General features: G+C 46.2%; 1 protein-coding gene across 1 annotated transcript in view; it reads right to left on the reverse strand.

Annotated features, from left to right (window-relative positions):
• Positions 1 to 13,187, reverse strand: part of SLC6A19 (solute carrier family 6 member 19) — a 112,030-nt gene extending 98,843 nt beyond the window's left edge. The window contains exon 1 of the mRNA XM_040353351.1: positions 12,860 to 13,187. Coding sequence (XP_040209285.1) covers positions 12,860 to 13,061 — 202 coding nt within the window. The 5' untranslated portion in view covers positions 13,062 to 13,187. The remainder of the gene's footprint in view (positions 1 to 12,859) is intronic.
• Between the last annotated feature and the right edge of the window lie 390 nt (positions 13,188 to 13,577).

Below are 13,577 nucleotides of genomic sequence, written 5' to 3' on the forward strand. Positions count from 1 at the left end.
TAAGTGGTTTGTGAATTACCCACTTGCCTCCCAAACTTGCGGGAGCGGATCTTAAATCACGTAGATCGAGCGGATCTATAGATCCGCTGATCTACGTGAATCTGGCCCCTAATCTTCATTCAGTGCTCAGTGTGCTGTGTGATTTTTTTCCCATACTTTAGATCTGTGCTTAAAAAGGTGCTCTGTGCCCCCATTCAGAAAATAGATTGGCCAAATCTCATAGCTTCTTATCGGTAGTCATTTGTATAACACAGGCTCTTATTTCTGTTACAGATCCAATTAAAGCATTTTTCCACTTTATAATTACTTGTAGGAGCCACTAGATGTCACCTCTTATCATTTAAATCCTTTCTTCGTGCATGAATGAGACTTTCCCTAATGGCAAATGGCAAAATGCAGAATACTTGTAGAGCCCATTCTCATAATTGTGTTGTATTAATGTGCAGTACAACCGTAATAGGATGGACTTTAAATAAATGACAAACAAACTGCATCCCAATTTCAGATATCACTTTTATTTAGCAGTTACAGCACTTGTCCTTTTTTAAATAACATTTTAAACAATATTTAACTGTTGTAATTAACTCCCCAGCAATGTGTTCCCTGCAACTTGTTATGCAGGTTTTTTTGTATGTATATGTAAATGAAAAGAAAAATATAAATCTAAGCATACAAATGAAAATAAAATAATTCAAATACTAAATATTATTGTTACAGGTACTAGAATACAAACCAAGGACATACCTCCCAACTTTTTGAAGTTCAAAATGAGGGACTCCAGATGGAAATGATATGCGGCGCGTGTAGGAAAATGTGGGTGGGGCCAGACAGTTAACAGTGGGAGGGGCTTAAAGAGTGTGGTTAAACAAAACCTGGGCTTCCTTGTACCTATAAAGGGGTCAGTAGAAAGAAAGAACCGCCGCTCCAGATGATGTGCCTCAGTGATAAATAAAATAGCCCAAAATCCAGTGGGTGCAGGCAATGCACAGAGCATAAATGGGAGGAAAGAAATTTTGGACAGCCGCACTCCAATAAAAGGTAAAAAGGTATTGCCTTTTATTCTGGTAAAAAATACTACAAAAGCAAGAAAAAAACAGCAAACAGTGGGGTAATAGAGCTAACTAGTTTCACATTGATAACCAATGCTTAGTCATATAAAGGGGTCAGCAGGGCAGGACCCATGGTTTATAAAGCAGGGAAAGAGGGTCACAAGGAAAGAGGACAGGAATCAGCACGGCGGAGGAGAGGAGTCAATAGGGCAGGGTACAGAGGTCAGCAGGACGAAATACAGGACTCAGTAGGGCAAGGCACAGGGGTCAGCAGGACAGAGGACAGGAATCAATAGGGCAGGGTATAGGAATCAGCAGGACAGAGGACAGGAGTCAATAGGGCATGGTACAGAGGTCAGCAGGACGAAATACAGGACTCAGTAGGGCAAGGTACAGGGGTCAGCAGGACGAAATACAGGACTCAGTAGGGCAAGGTACAGGGGTCAGCAGGACAGAGGACAGGAATCAATAGGGCAGGGTATAGGAATCAGCAGGACAGAGGACAGGAGTCAATAGGGCAGGGTACATGGGTCAGCAGGACGGAGGACAGGAGTCAATGGGACAGGGTATAGGCATCAGCAGGACAGAGGACAGGAGTCAATAGGGCAGGGTATAGGGATCAGCAGGACAGAGGACAGGAGTCAATAGGGCAGGGTACATGGGTCAGCAGGACAGAGGAAAGGAGTCAATAGGGCAGGGTACATAGGTCAGCAGGACGGAGGACGGGAGTCAATGGGGCAGGGTATAGGCATCAGCAGGACAGAGGGCAGGAGTCAATAGGGCAGGGTATAGGGATCAGCAGGACAGAGGACAGGAGTCAATAGGGCAGGGTACATGGGTCAGCAGGACAGAGGAAAGGAGTCAATAGGGCAGGGTACATAGGTCAGCAGGACGGAGGACGGGAGTCAATGGGGCAGGGTATAGGCATCAGCAGGACAGAGGGCAGGAGTCAATAGGGCAGGGTATAGGGATCAGCAGGACAGAGGACAGGAGTCAATAGGACAGGGTACATGGGTCAGCAGGACAAAGGACAGGAGTCAATAGGGCAGGGTGCAGGGGGTCAGCAGGTCAGAGGACAGGAGTCAATAGGGCAAGGTAGAGGGGGTCAGCAGGACGGAGGACAGGAGCCAGTAGGGCAGAGTACAGGGGGTCAAAAGAATGGAGGACAGGAGTCAATAGGACAGGGTACAGGGGTCAGCAGGACAGAGAATAGGAGTCAATAGGGCAGGGTACAGGGGGTCAAAACCCCCCCATTCTTCCTCCTAGAAAAAATACCCTTGCCCAAATGTACCTTACTTGTGCAAATAGCAACCCTCCCTCCCCTCTACAAACCTCTCCCCCTCCTGTAATACCAGAGCTTCTCTATACAGCACATGAAACTGGCTGGACCCATAGATCAAATTGTACACTGTATGATTACCGCCCACCATCCACATTTCTTGTGCTGAAAGATGAGCAGCTCTTGTAGGTCAAAGGGGGCGCTAATAATACAGTATACAGTACAATCTATGTGTAGCCCCCTGTTCCTAAAAATGGTGCTATAGTGTAAATTTTGGCTGAGATGTCAACAGCTCAGATTTGATTGTATATTTGGTTTTGTTCTAAACTTGACTGAGTTGTGCATTTCTCACTTTTGCCAGTAGGTGTCACTGGTACCACAGGACAGTGTGAGAATTACAACTAGGTCAGATACATGGTGGATTGAAGGTGTCAATCCCAGAGCCTCCATCCTCGGGTGAGTGAGCTCACCATCCAATGTCTGTAACCAAAGTATCACCCCTCCCTCCCTTCTCCCTCCTGCCTCAAAGCAAGGTAAAGGGTGCCCTGTGGACTTTGATGTAAGGACCATGGATAACCCCCAGGTATGCCACCCATGACCACCAGGGATGCCTCTTAGTGCCTATAAATTATGCCAATCAAGGCCCATCATTAATGCCTGCCAGTGCCTCCATATCAGTGATGCCCATCAGTGCCATCTATCAGTATCCATCAAAGCCACCCATCAGTGCCACCTATCAGTGCCCATCTATGCCCATCAGTGCCACCTTTTAGTGCCCATCAGTGCCGCCTATCCGTGCCCATCAGTGCTGCCTATCAGTGTCACCCATAAGTATCTATGCCCATCAGTGCCACCTTTTAGTGCCCATCAGTGCAGCCTTTCAGTGCCTATCACTGTCGCCTATCAGTGCCCATCAGCTCCACCTATGAGTGCCCATCAGCCCCACCTATGAGTGCCCATCAGTGCCGCCTATCAATGTCCATCAGAACTGCATATCAGTGCCACTTTTCAGTGCCCATCAGTACCGCCTATCAGTGTCCATCATTGCTACATATTAGTGCCCCTCATCAGTGCCACTTCATTAGTGCCACCTCATCAGTGCCGCCTTATCAGTGCCCGTCAGTGCAGCCTCATCAGTGCCCACCAGTGAAGGAGAAAACGTACTTATTTACAAATTTTATAACAGAAACAAAGAAAAACTTTTTTTTTTTTCAAAATATTCTGTCTTTTTTATTTGTTTAGCAAAAAATAAAAACCCCAGTGGTGATCAGAATTCCACCAAAAGAAAGTTCTATTGTGTGAACAAAATACAAAAAAAAAAAAAATGGGTACAGTGTTGCATGACCGTGTCATTTAAATGTGACAGTGCTGAAAGCTGAACACTTCCTTGGGCAGGAAGGGGGAATTTGCCCTGTACTGAAGTGGTTAATATTGACACAAGTGCCCATGGTGGATGGAGAAATAGGCCTTTAATTGCTCCCACTGACCCACCAAAGCAGAAGCATTTTTTACTCCCACTGACCAAAGACACAGGGGTATTTTTTACTCCCACTGACCATCAACGCAGAAGCATTATTTTACTCTAACTGACCACCAATGCAGAGGCATTCGTTTCACTCTTACTAACTACCAATAAAAAGACATTGGGCTTCATTCACAAAGCAGTGTCTTACCGCATAGCGTTTTTCAAAAAGTTTTTTAGCATTTACAAAAAAAAACGCTACTAAAATACCACATTCATTATTTTATGAAGTTAAGCAGTATTTTAATAGTGAACAAGTGCTGAAATTTAACACCTAGTGGCAGCCGGCATATTTATTAACATTAAATAATAGGCATTGTTAAGAAGCAGACAGCTGCCCGTGTCCTTAACAACCACTAAACAACACTAAACACTAAAGAGTGGGCGGCCGCTGCGTCCTTAACAACCGATGAGTCATCAGCTGTCAGTGGGCTTCCCTGCTGAAAGTAAAAAAACAATTGCCGACAATTTAAAAATGTGAAAAAGCGCAATGCTGTCCCCCCCAAAATCCATACCAGACCCTTATTCGAGCATGCAGCCTGGCAAGAAGGGGGTGAGCCAGCGCTGTCCCCACCCTGAACCATACCAGGCCACATGCCCTCAACATGGGGGGGTGCTTTGGAATTTGGGGATCTGCCCTCCACCAAAGCACCTTGTCCCCATGTTGATGGGGACAAGTGCCTTTTTCCCCCCAACCATGTCCCCCAGTGTAAATCCATTGTCAATTGCAATGCCCTCCACCACCGCCGACCAAGAAAAAGTAAACAAGAAAAGCTCCATTCTCCCCAAAGGCTCCCGCCATCTGCTGGCTCAGCCGCCTGACAGTTCTTAAATAACTAAGAGGCAGGTCCACCCGGTGATCCCGCTCCCCTGTGACACCATCGACCCCCCCTGGCTGACGACATAACAAATTAGAAGAAAAAAGGTTTAACCTTAAACTATGTATAGGGTTCTTTACTGTAAGAGCAGCAAGGATATGAAATTCCCTTCCACAGGCGGTGGTCTCAGCGGGAGGCATAGATGGTTTCAAGAAACTATTAGATAAGCACCTGAATGACAACACCACACAGGGATATACAAGGAAATACTGGCATATAATCACACACATAGGTTGGACTTGATGGACTTGTGTCTCTTTTCAACCTCACTTACTATGTAACTATATAACAAGGGGGCGGGATTACCCATTGACGTCACCGGGTGGCCCTGCTCCTCAGTCAGGGCCACTGATAGGCCAGTACAACTGGCCCTGTTGTACTGGGCCCGTCCAGCCAACTAAACAGTAGAGTTGTTTAGTTTAATTTAAAAAAACATCCAGTCATCCCTTAACGTCTCACCTATCACCCTCCGTTACATTTTAAGTTTTTTTTTTAATAGCGATGTGGATGATTAGGTGGCTGCAGGGGAGGGACTATTTCTTGTATTTCGGGCGCGGAAGAGGCATTATTCTGCGTCCGCTCCTCACGCTGGCTCAAGTCCAGGACAGCGCACCCTCTTTAGTGCTATCCCCCTGGCGCCGTGGAGTGATTCTCCTCTCTCTCCGAGTGAGAAGTAGCAGTGAGGGGTGACTCAGGCGAGCAGCGGCGGCACAGGACACCGGCAGAGGCATCAGCATCCCATCTAAATGAATAGTTTGTGGAGACACAAGTCCAGGCAGCAGCAGGATCAGGACTCCTTGGGCCCAGCTAACAACACTACACAAGTGTGTGCTACTGTGCTTGCTTGGGGGGGGGGGGCTGAAAGATCTACTACTACTGCAGCCAGCAGCACCTATACATTATGGCATTGGCGGCATGCGTGGCACTTTCTGCAGGTAGCACATGCGTTATGGCACATAACGCATGTGCTGCCTGCAGAGACAGTGCCACCCATTCCGTAATGTCCTGCAGACAGTGCCACCCATGACACCAATGCCATAACGCATGTGCTGCCCATGCTGCCAATTGCATTATGCTATTGGCGGCATGGGTGGCACTATCAGCAGGTAGCACATGCGTTATGGCATTAGCGTCATGAATGGCACTGTCTGTAGGTAGCACATGCATTATGGCCCATAACGCATGTGCTGTCTGCAGACACAGTGCCACCCATGCTGCCAATGCCGTAATGTGCTGCAGACAGTCCCACCCATGACGCTAATGCCATAACGCATGTGCTACTTGCATGCAAAGACAGTGCCACCCATGCTGCCAATTGCATTATACTATTGGCGGCATGGGTGGCACTGTCTGCAGCACATTTTGGCATTGGCGGCATGGATGGCACTGTCAGCAGGTAGCACACTTTCTGCCTCACTCCCTCTCCCCCCCCCCACTCTCCCAGCACATCGCATGGAGCAGAGGAGATCCCAGAAGGGAAGGAGGGAGCCGCGGCGCCCCTCTCAATGTGGCGCCAGTCGGAGCCGGGTATAGCCGTCTGTTTGGGGACGGCCGGACCCCAGGCACCCAGTCTGTCTCTGCCTCACTCCCTCCTCCCCCACTCTCCCCGCACATCGCATGGAGCAGTGCAGATCCAGGAAGGGAAGGAGGGAGCCGCCGCGCCCCTCCCAATGCGGCTCCAGTCTGAGCTGGGTGTCACCCTCTGGCGGGTGTCACCCTGGTGCGGGCCACACCCCCCGCACCCCCATAGCAACACCACTGGCACATGCGTTATGGCATTAGCATCATGGATGGCACTGTCTGCAGGTAGCACATGCATTATGGCCCATAATGCATGTGCTGTCTGCAGAGACAGTGCCGTCAATGCCGTAATGTGCTGAAGACAGTGCCACCCATGACGCTAATGCCATAACGCATGTGCTACCTGCAGAGACAGTGCCACCCATGCTGCAATATGCATTATACTATTGGGTGGCACTGTCTGCAGTGATAAATATCACTTGAAGACAAATCTTCACTTTGTTTCAAGGCACGGTCTAGGAAGGGGCCAGGGGTGGGGCTGAAGGGGGCCCCGTCAGGTAGACTGTACGGGGCCCCATGATTTCTATCAGTGGCCCTGTCCTCAGTTATTTAGGAACTGTCAGGCAGTGGAGCTGGCAGATGGCGAAAGCCTTTAGTGCGAGTGGAGCTTTTTTTTTAACTTTTTTTGGGTGAGCGGTGGCAGCGGGCATCATGATTGATGATGGATCTACACTGGCCGACATAAATTTTTTATTTTCTAAATAAAGGACTTTTTTTTACACTACTGTACATCTGTTTTTAGCGCATTAGTAGGGGTACCATGTAACCCATACTCATTCACATATGGGGGGAGCTGGGATCTGGGGGCCCCCTTGTCAAAGGGGGCTTACAGACTACAAAAAGCCCCCCGCTAGCAGACCCCCACCACCACCGGCCAAGTATGGTTCAGGAGGGGGAGGGCTCGCTTGTCCCCTCCTTTTCCTAACCTGCCAGGCTGCATGCTCAGATAAGTGTCTGGTATAGAAAAAAAAATTGGACTTGGGGGTTCTCCTCAAAATCCATACCAGACTCAAAGGATATGATTGTGGGGGACCCCATGCCTTTTCTTAATTTTTATTGCTGCTGATGACTTGTTAATGATGCTGGGGAAAGCCGGTTCCTTAAATATCGCATGCCAGGACGACTACTTACGGTATTTACTGCATGCATTTATTTTTTTTGTGAATTTGCTTTCACGTTTTTTATGCTGTATTTACCAAGCGCTTTTGCTTTATGCAGTAATTACCGCATAAAGCATTGGTGAATTTACTTTTTCAGGATCGCATGCTGTATTTTGTCAAAACACCTATACACTGCATGCGATCTGGTTCTGTGAATGGAGCTCATTGTTACTATTAGTAATTTTCGATGCAATAAAAAAATGTTTTTACTCACAGTCCAGCCCCCAAACACTTTGATGAATTCTGAACAAGTTCTTTGTTTAAGAAAATTGTTGACCCCTGCTTTAAATAGTATTATTATCTATAAATAAATACCGTATTTATCGAGGTATTGCGCGCACCCGAGTATAGCGCGCACCCCCAACCTGGAAGGGAAATTTCAGAAAAAAAAATACTTACAGTTTGAATGCCCCTCGTTGGTGTCTTGCCCGGCGTCCATCGGCGACCTTGTCCGGTCTGGCGTCCGTCTGCGGCCTCGGTGGTGTCCTCCCACGCTGTCTCTGAGTCAAATCCCGCTGTGTTTGAACGCCACCGCCAACATATACCGAGCGCAGTACACTCGGGCACGCTCGGCTTCTCACGCATAAAGGCTAGGAGGCGTCACAGAGCGTGACCGCAAGCGAAGCCAAGCCTGGCCGAATGTACCCGAGTGTACTGCGCTCGGTATATGTCGGCGGCGCAGTTCAAACTCAGCGCGGGAAACGGGTATTGGCGTATATCGCGCACCCACGATTTTCCGCTTATTTTAAGGGAAAAAAAGTGCGCGGTATACGCCGATAAATACTGTACATATTTACACACTTTAAATATTTTTGTTAAATGTATGTTTAACTGAGTAATTGATTTTAATAAACCTTACAGAAGCTCCCACTTTTCCCCACACTACTGTAAGATTAGATGAGATTTTGCTCACTAACTGCCTTTGTGACCACACAGGAAGTAATGATTACAGCCAGTGTTGCCAACCTACCAGATTGAAATTTACTGACACAACACACAAAATGTACTGCCAAGTTTTTACTGCCATTTCCACAAGTTACAAAATTACAGTTTTAATTGCAAATTTCAGTATTTAACGTCATTATACGGCAGCAGGTCATCTCCTGCGCAAACAGCTGTAGGTATACGTTGGTCTGTGCAGGGAGGCTAGCAGATTCGATGTCCGCCAGCGACCCGCGATCGTTGTGTACAGAGGCAGAACGGGGAACTGCAAGGCGATTCCCCGTTCTGCCTAGTGACATGCCAGAGGTCTTCTGTTCCCAGTCATCGGGAACAGCGATCTCTGTCATGTCCTAGGTAGCATGTGGAAAGCAATGTCTTGGCCTAATTGGACAGGGCGGTCAGCGGTAAGGTCCATATTACCACTGACTCATAGTCCAGCAGGCATGGACAGGGACATTACCTTTCTTTCATGGTGCACTGGGTAACTCTGCTGGCAACTGGGAAGGATGCAGGACAGGGTGCAGTATTGTTGGAGCTTGTTCCGCCACCACGCTCCCAAAATGCTGGTAGTGGTGATTCTGCCTCACCTCTCTCCTCCACCCCCTCCTCTTCTTCCTCTATGGTCTCTTCCTGTGCAGATTTGTCCTCGGAAACAGCGGTGCTCCGTATGCATTCTAGGGGCTACACAAGCACTCGGTGCTTGAGTTGGTCTGCTTAGGGGACAGAAGCCACACTGGGGCAGAGATTCTGTCAGCTCTTCAGGAGCAGGCTCAGAGGTGGTTGATGCCACGCCAGCTTCAGCCAGGAATGGTGGTTTGCGACAATGGCACCAAACTCCTCTCCGCCCTCCGACAGGGACACTTGACCCATGTTCTCTGTTTGGCTGACGTCCTTAATTTGGTGGTGCAGTGGTTCTTGTGCAGGTACCCAGGCTTACAGGATCTCTCCTGAGGCAAACCAGGAAAATCTGTGAGCATTTTCGCCAGTCATATAATGCCAGTGCTCGGCTGGCCGACCTTCAAAAGGAATGAAACCTGCCCAAGAACCGCATCATCTGTGACATGCTCACCAGGTGGAACTCAATGTTGGCAATGCTGCAGCAGGTGTACATGCAGCAGAGGGCCAACAATGAGTACATGTGCAAGTATGGCACCAGGACAGGGTCAGGGGAGCTTAGCTTTTTTTGCCACGCCAGTGGCTACTGATCAAGAATGCATGCACTGTCCTGTCACCATTTGAGGAGGCCACGAGAATGGTGAGCAGTGACAGTGAATGCATCTGTGATACTGTCCCTCTTGTCTTCCTGTTGGAACACACACTGCGTGGAATAATGGACAGGGCACTTGAAGCAGAACAGAGGGAGGAAGAGGAGGACTTCCTCACGTCTTCCTTACGTCTTAAGGGCCCTTTGTCTAGACAGTATTCCTGCTGGCCCACCAATCAGGACGGAGGTGGAGCCTAGCACTCAGCATCAGCAGCAGTCTTCAAGGGATTGTTTTTAGAACCCAGAATCCCATGGACTTGTACATGGCTGGGAGGAGAAGGCTGTGGATCATTTTGTCCTTAGTGACCCAGAGGACTCCGGACCGAATGCCTCAGAAAATCTATGCTGCATGGCCTCTCTGATCCTGCAAAGCCTGTGAAAGGACCCTCAGATTTGTGGTATAAAGGAGAGGGATCATTACTGGCTGGCAACTCTTCTTGATCCACGTTACAAGGGTAAGGTTGCGGAACTTATCCAGCCTTTGCAGAGGGAGCAGAGGATGAAACATCTTCATGAGGCCTTGCAGAAAGGTTTGTGCAATGCGTTTCCAGAGCCTGGGGGGTTACAATTTCCTGGTCCTCCTGGACAACGTGTTGCTGAGGCTTCGGTTAGTCACAGAAGGAGTGGTGGAGAAGGTGGCCGCCTGACCGATGCATTTAGACAATTTTTTAGTCCGCAGCCCCAAGGTCTGATCGGTTCCAGCAACCATCACCAGTGTCTGATTTACATGGTGCAGGAATACCTAGGGGCAAGATCAGACTTGAAGACCTTTTCAACTGAAAATCCATTGGGTTACTGGATCTTGAGGATGGATCACTGGTCAGAGCTTGTACAGTGTGCAATTGAGCTACTGGTCTGTCCTGCATCCAGCGTTCTTTTGGAACGCACATTTAGTGCTGCTGGAGGCTTTGTAACTGATCACAGAGTGCGCCTGTCCACAGACTCAGTTGATCGGCTCACCTTCATAAAAATGAATCAGTCTTGGATCACCAGCTACCAAGCACCTGATGCCGATGTAACTTAATAATTTTACTATGAATGTGAGATCCCCTGAAGACTGCCTATGCTGAGTGACTATCCTGTTATGCTGAGTGACTATCCTATCCCTCCTCAATGTTCATGTTGATAGCTTTTAAGGCACATTTTTTCTGCCCCTGTTTAACAGGGGCGTGCAAGTACAATTTGTGCTGTAAATTTTTGCAGTATTGAGTATCTGTGAGGGGTTGCAGTGTTGTGGCACCACCACCACTGCCTAAGGCACCATTTTTCTGCCCCTGTTTTACAGGTAGCGCATAATTAAAATGTTTGATGTAATACTTCTCACCAGTGCCCGTTCCTGTGCTCAACAAGAGTATCTGTGAGGCTTTACAGTGTTGTGCCACCACCATCACTGCCTAAGGGCCAGTTTTTCTGACCCTGATCCACAGGGGCATGTGATTTCAATTCTTTATATAATATTTTAAAGCAAGGCCCGTTCCAGCGCCCACCAAGAGTAACTGTGAGGGCTTACAGTGTTTTGGTACCACCAACACCTAAGGCCCAATTTTCTGCAGAGTATATAGGGCAGGCCGTATAGTATATACAGGCGGTCCCCTACATTCAAACATCCAACTTACAAATGACTTCTACTTACAAATGGAGGGAGACAACAGGAAGTGAGAGGAAATCTACCCCTAGGTAGGGAAATTCTCTCCTGTAAGAGATAATATGGGAAAAAGGTGTCTCCGCTGATGCTTTATTACAAATCCTTGTTTCCCTAATAACCCAAAATTTTCTAAATCCAATTGTCATTGGGACAGAAAGTAAGGTGAAATCTTCTGAACAGGGTCACAGACAGCAAAACAAATGTTACAAGGGTGATAATAACCCTTCCTTATGTTATCCAAAAAGCTTAAAAATAGATTTTTTGGCTGGAGCTACACTTAAAAAATGTACCTGTTCCAAATTACAAACAGATTCAACTTAAGAGCAAACCTACAGTCCCTATCTTGTTTGTAACCCAGGGACTTCCTGTATGCTGCTGTTCAGAGTATATAGGGCCTGGGGGCCCCACACCTTTTTTTATTAATTTGGGTGCAGGGTTCCCCTTAATATCTATACCAGAACCAAAGGGGGGACCTATGCAGTTTTTCTCAATGATTTTCATCTATATTGCCAGGACCCGAGATTACATTATAGCCGCAAGCACTTTTAAATGACTTGTATTCCTTTAGAAATGTCATTTTGTGCAGGGACTGTTCTAAACACAGGAAACACGTGCTACTTTACAGGCATACTATATATACCCCCCCAGGTACGATATTTAATGGAATATTTCACTTTTATTTTTTTTACTTTAAGCATTATTAAAATCATTGCATTGATACATGTCCCCTGGGGCAGGACTCGGGTTCCCAAACACTTTTTATGACAATAACTTGCATATTAGCCTTTAAAATTTGCACTTTTGATTTTTGATGTTCGAGTCTCATAGACTTTAACGGTGTTCGAATGTTCGCGCAAAGTTTCGGTCCGTTTGCATGTTCTGCCGCGAACCGAACCGGGGGGTGTTTGGCTCATCCCTATTAAAGACGCCCCTGCCCGTCTTTGAATACACCAGTAACTTCTACTACATATCTTTCTACCTGTCTTATGGACAGAGGTACATGTGTGAGCAATTTCTTTTGTTATTCTTAAAAATTTGCTTTACCATTCTGCGATGGTGAAAAATCAATGTTTGTTATAACCAGTGTTTCCTAAAGTCAGAAGTGCTTATTTTCACTCTTTGCTTCATAATGCTAAGATTTTTTAACAAGCTGAAAAATCAATGTGTGTGATAACGAATGCTTCCTAAAGTTAGAAGCATTTTTTCCCCCTAAGAACAACCAAAAGCCACCCTAATTTCATCCTCCCTATTGACTAATAAATTTCAACAAAAATTTCACAGAAGTCTCCAGAAAAATAGAAAAGTGTCAATCTCACTTACCCCTAATAACAACATACAAAAAAAAAACACATTCATTAACATTCCCGTATAAGCCTATACAAACTGATATATATTTTTTTATATATATAAATAAGCACTTTCATACTTATATGCTAAATAAAGAGAGGAATAAAACTGTTTTGTTCAAACATATTCACAGCTTTCTACAGTTTGGTTATTACATTGTACTTTTATCATAATACATCTTAAGGTACATACCTCCTCCATGGCTTTGACACAGGTAAGGAAATCTCCATACATTTCCAAGTCCTACACAAAAACCTATACAGGTAAGCATATACTGTGCTTTGTTATCCCATTGTGGTCTTTCACCTGCCTCTTTTTCTTCTAGTATTTCAAGCTCCTCATATGTTTGTATCCTGCTTTCCAGGTCAGGGTTTGGTAGCACAAGCCTCACCATGATGTAAAGGATGTCACTTTCTTGTTACATACGTAGATGAAAGAGCACAGTCTGATGTTTAATGAAAGTGATGACTCTCAATGTAAGCAGATGGTATTTATAGTGAACCTTTGGCACTCATGTGAAAAAAGCACCACCTAAAGCAGAAAGAAATGTCAGCAAAACTTTCAGCAAATGAGCTCTTCTAATTATTAATGCCTTATCAGTATCAGTGCAGTTTAAAGATCTGTTGTTTTTATTGTGCTTCTCAATGGCTCTGCTCTGGAAAAAAAAAATTTCCTCCACTTGTAGGAAGGATAATATAATAAGCACATCATTTACACAAAATATCTTGCTGCAATCATGTTTACAGTTTGATAACATTTCTGGTTATAAAACAGATTGTAGCAATGAAAAGTTAATAGGTGTGTGCTTCTAACAAAGCAAAGTTTTATAGTAGAGATGAGTGAATAATCTTCAAAGTTCAAACTTCTACTCTGGGACTGGACTTATTCAACTAAAATTTGGGAATAATCC

This window comes from Rana temporaria, chromosome 5, assembly GCF_905171775.1.
Source record: "Rana temporaria chromosome 5, aRanTem1.1, whole genome shotgun sequence".
Lineage (NCBI taxonomy): Eukaryota > Metazoa > Chordata > Amphibia > Anura > Ranidae > Rana > Rana temporaria.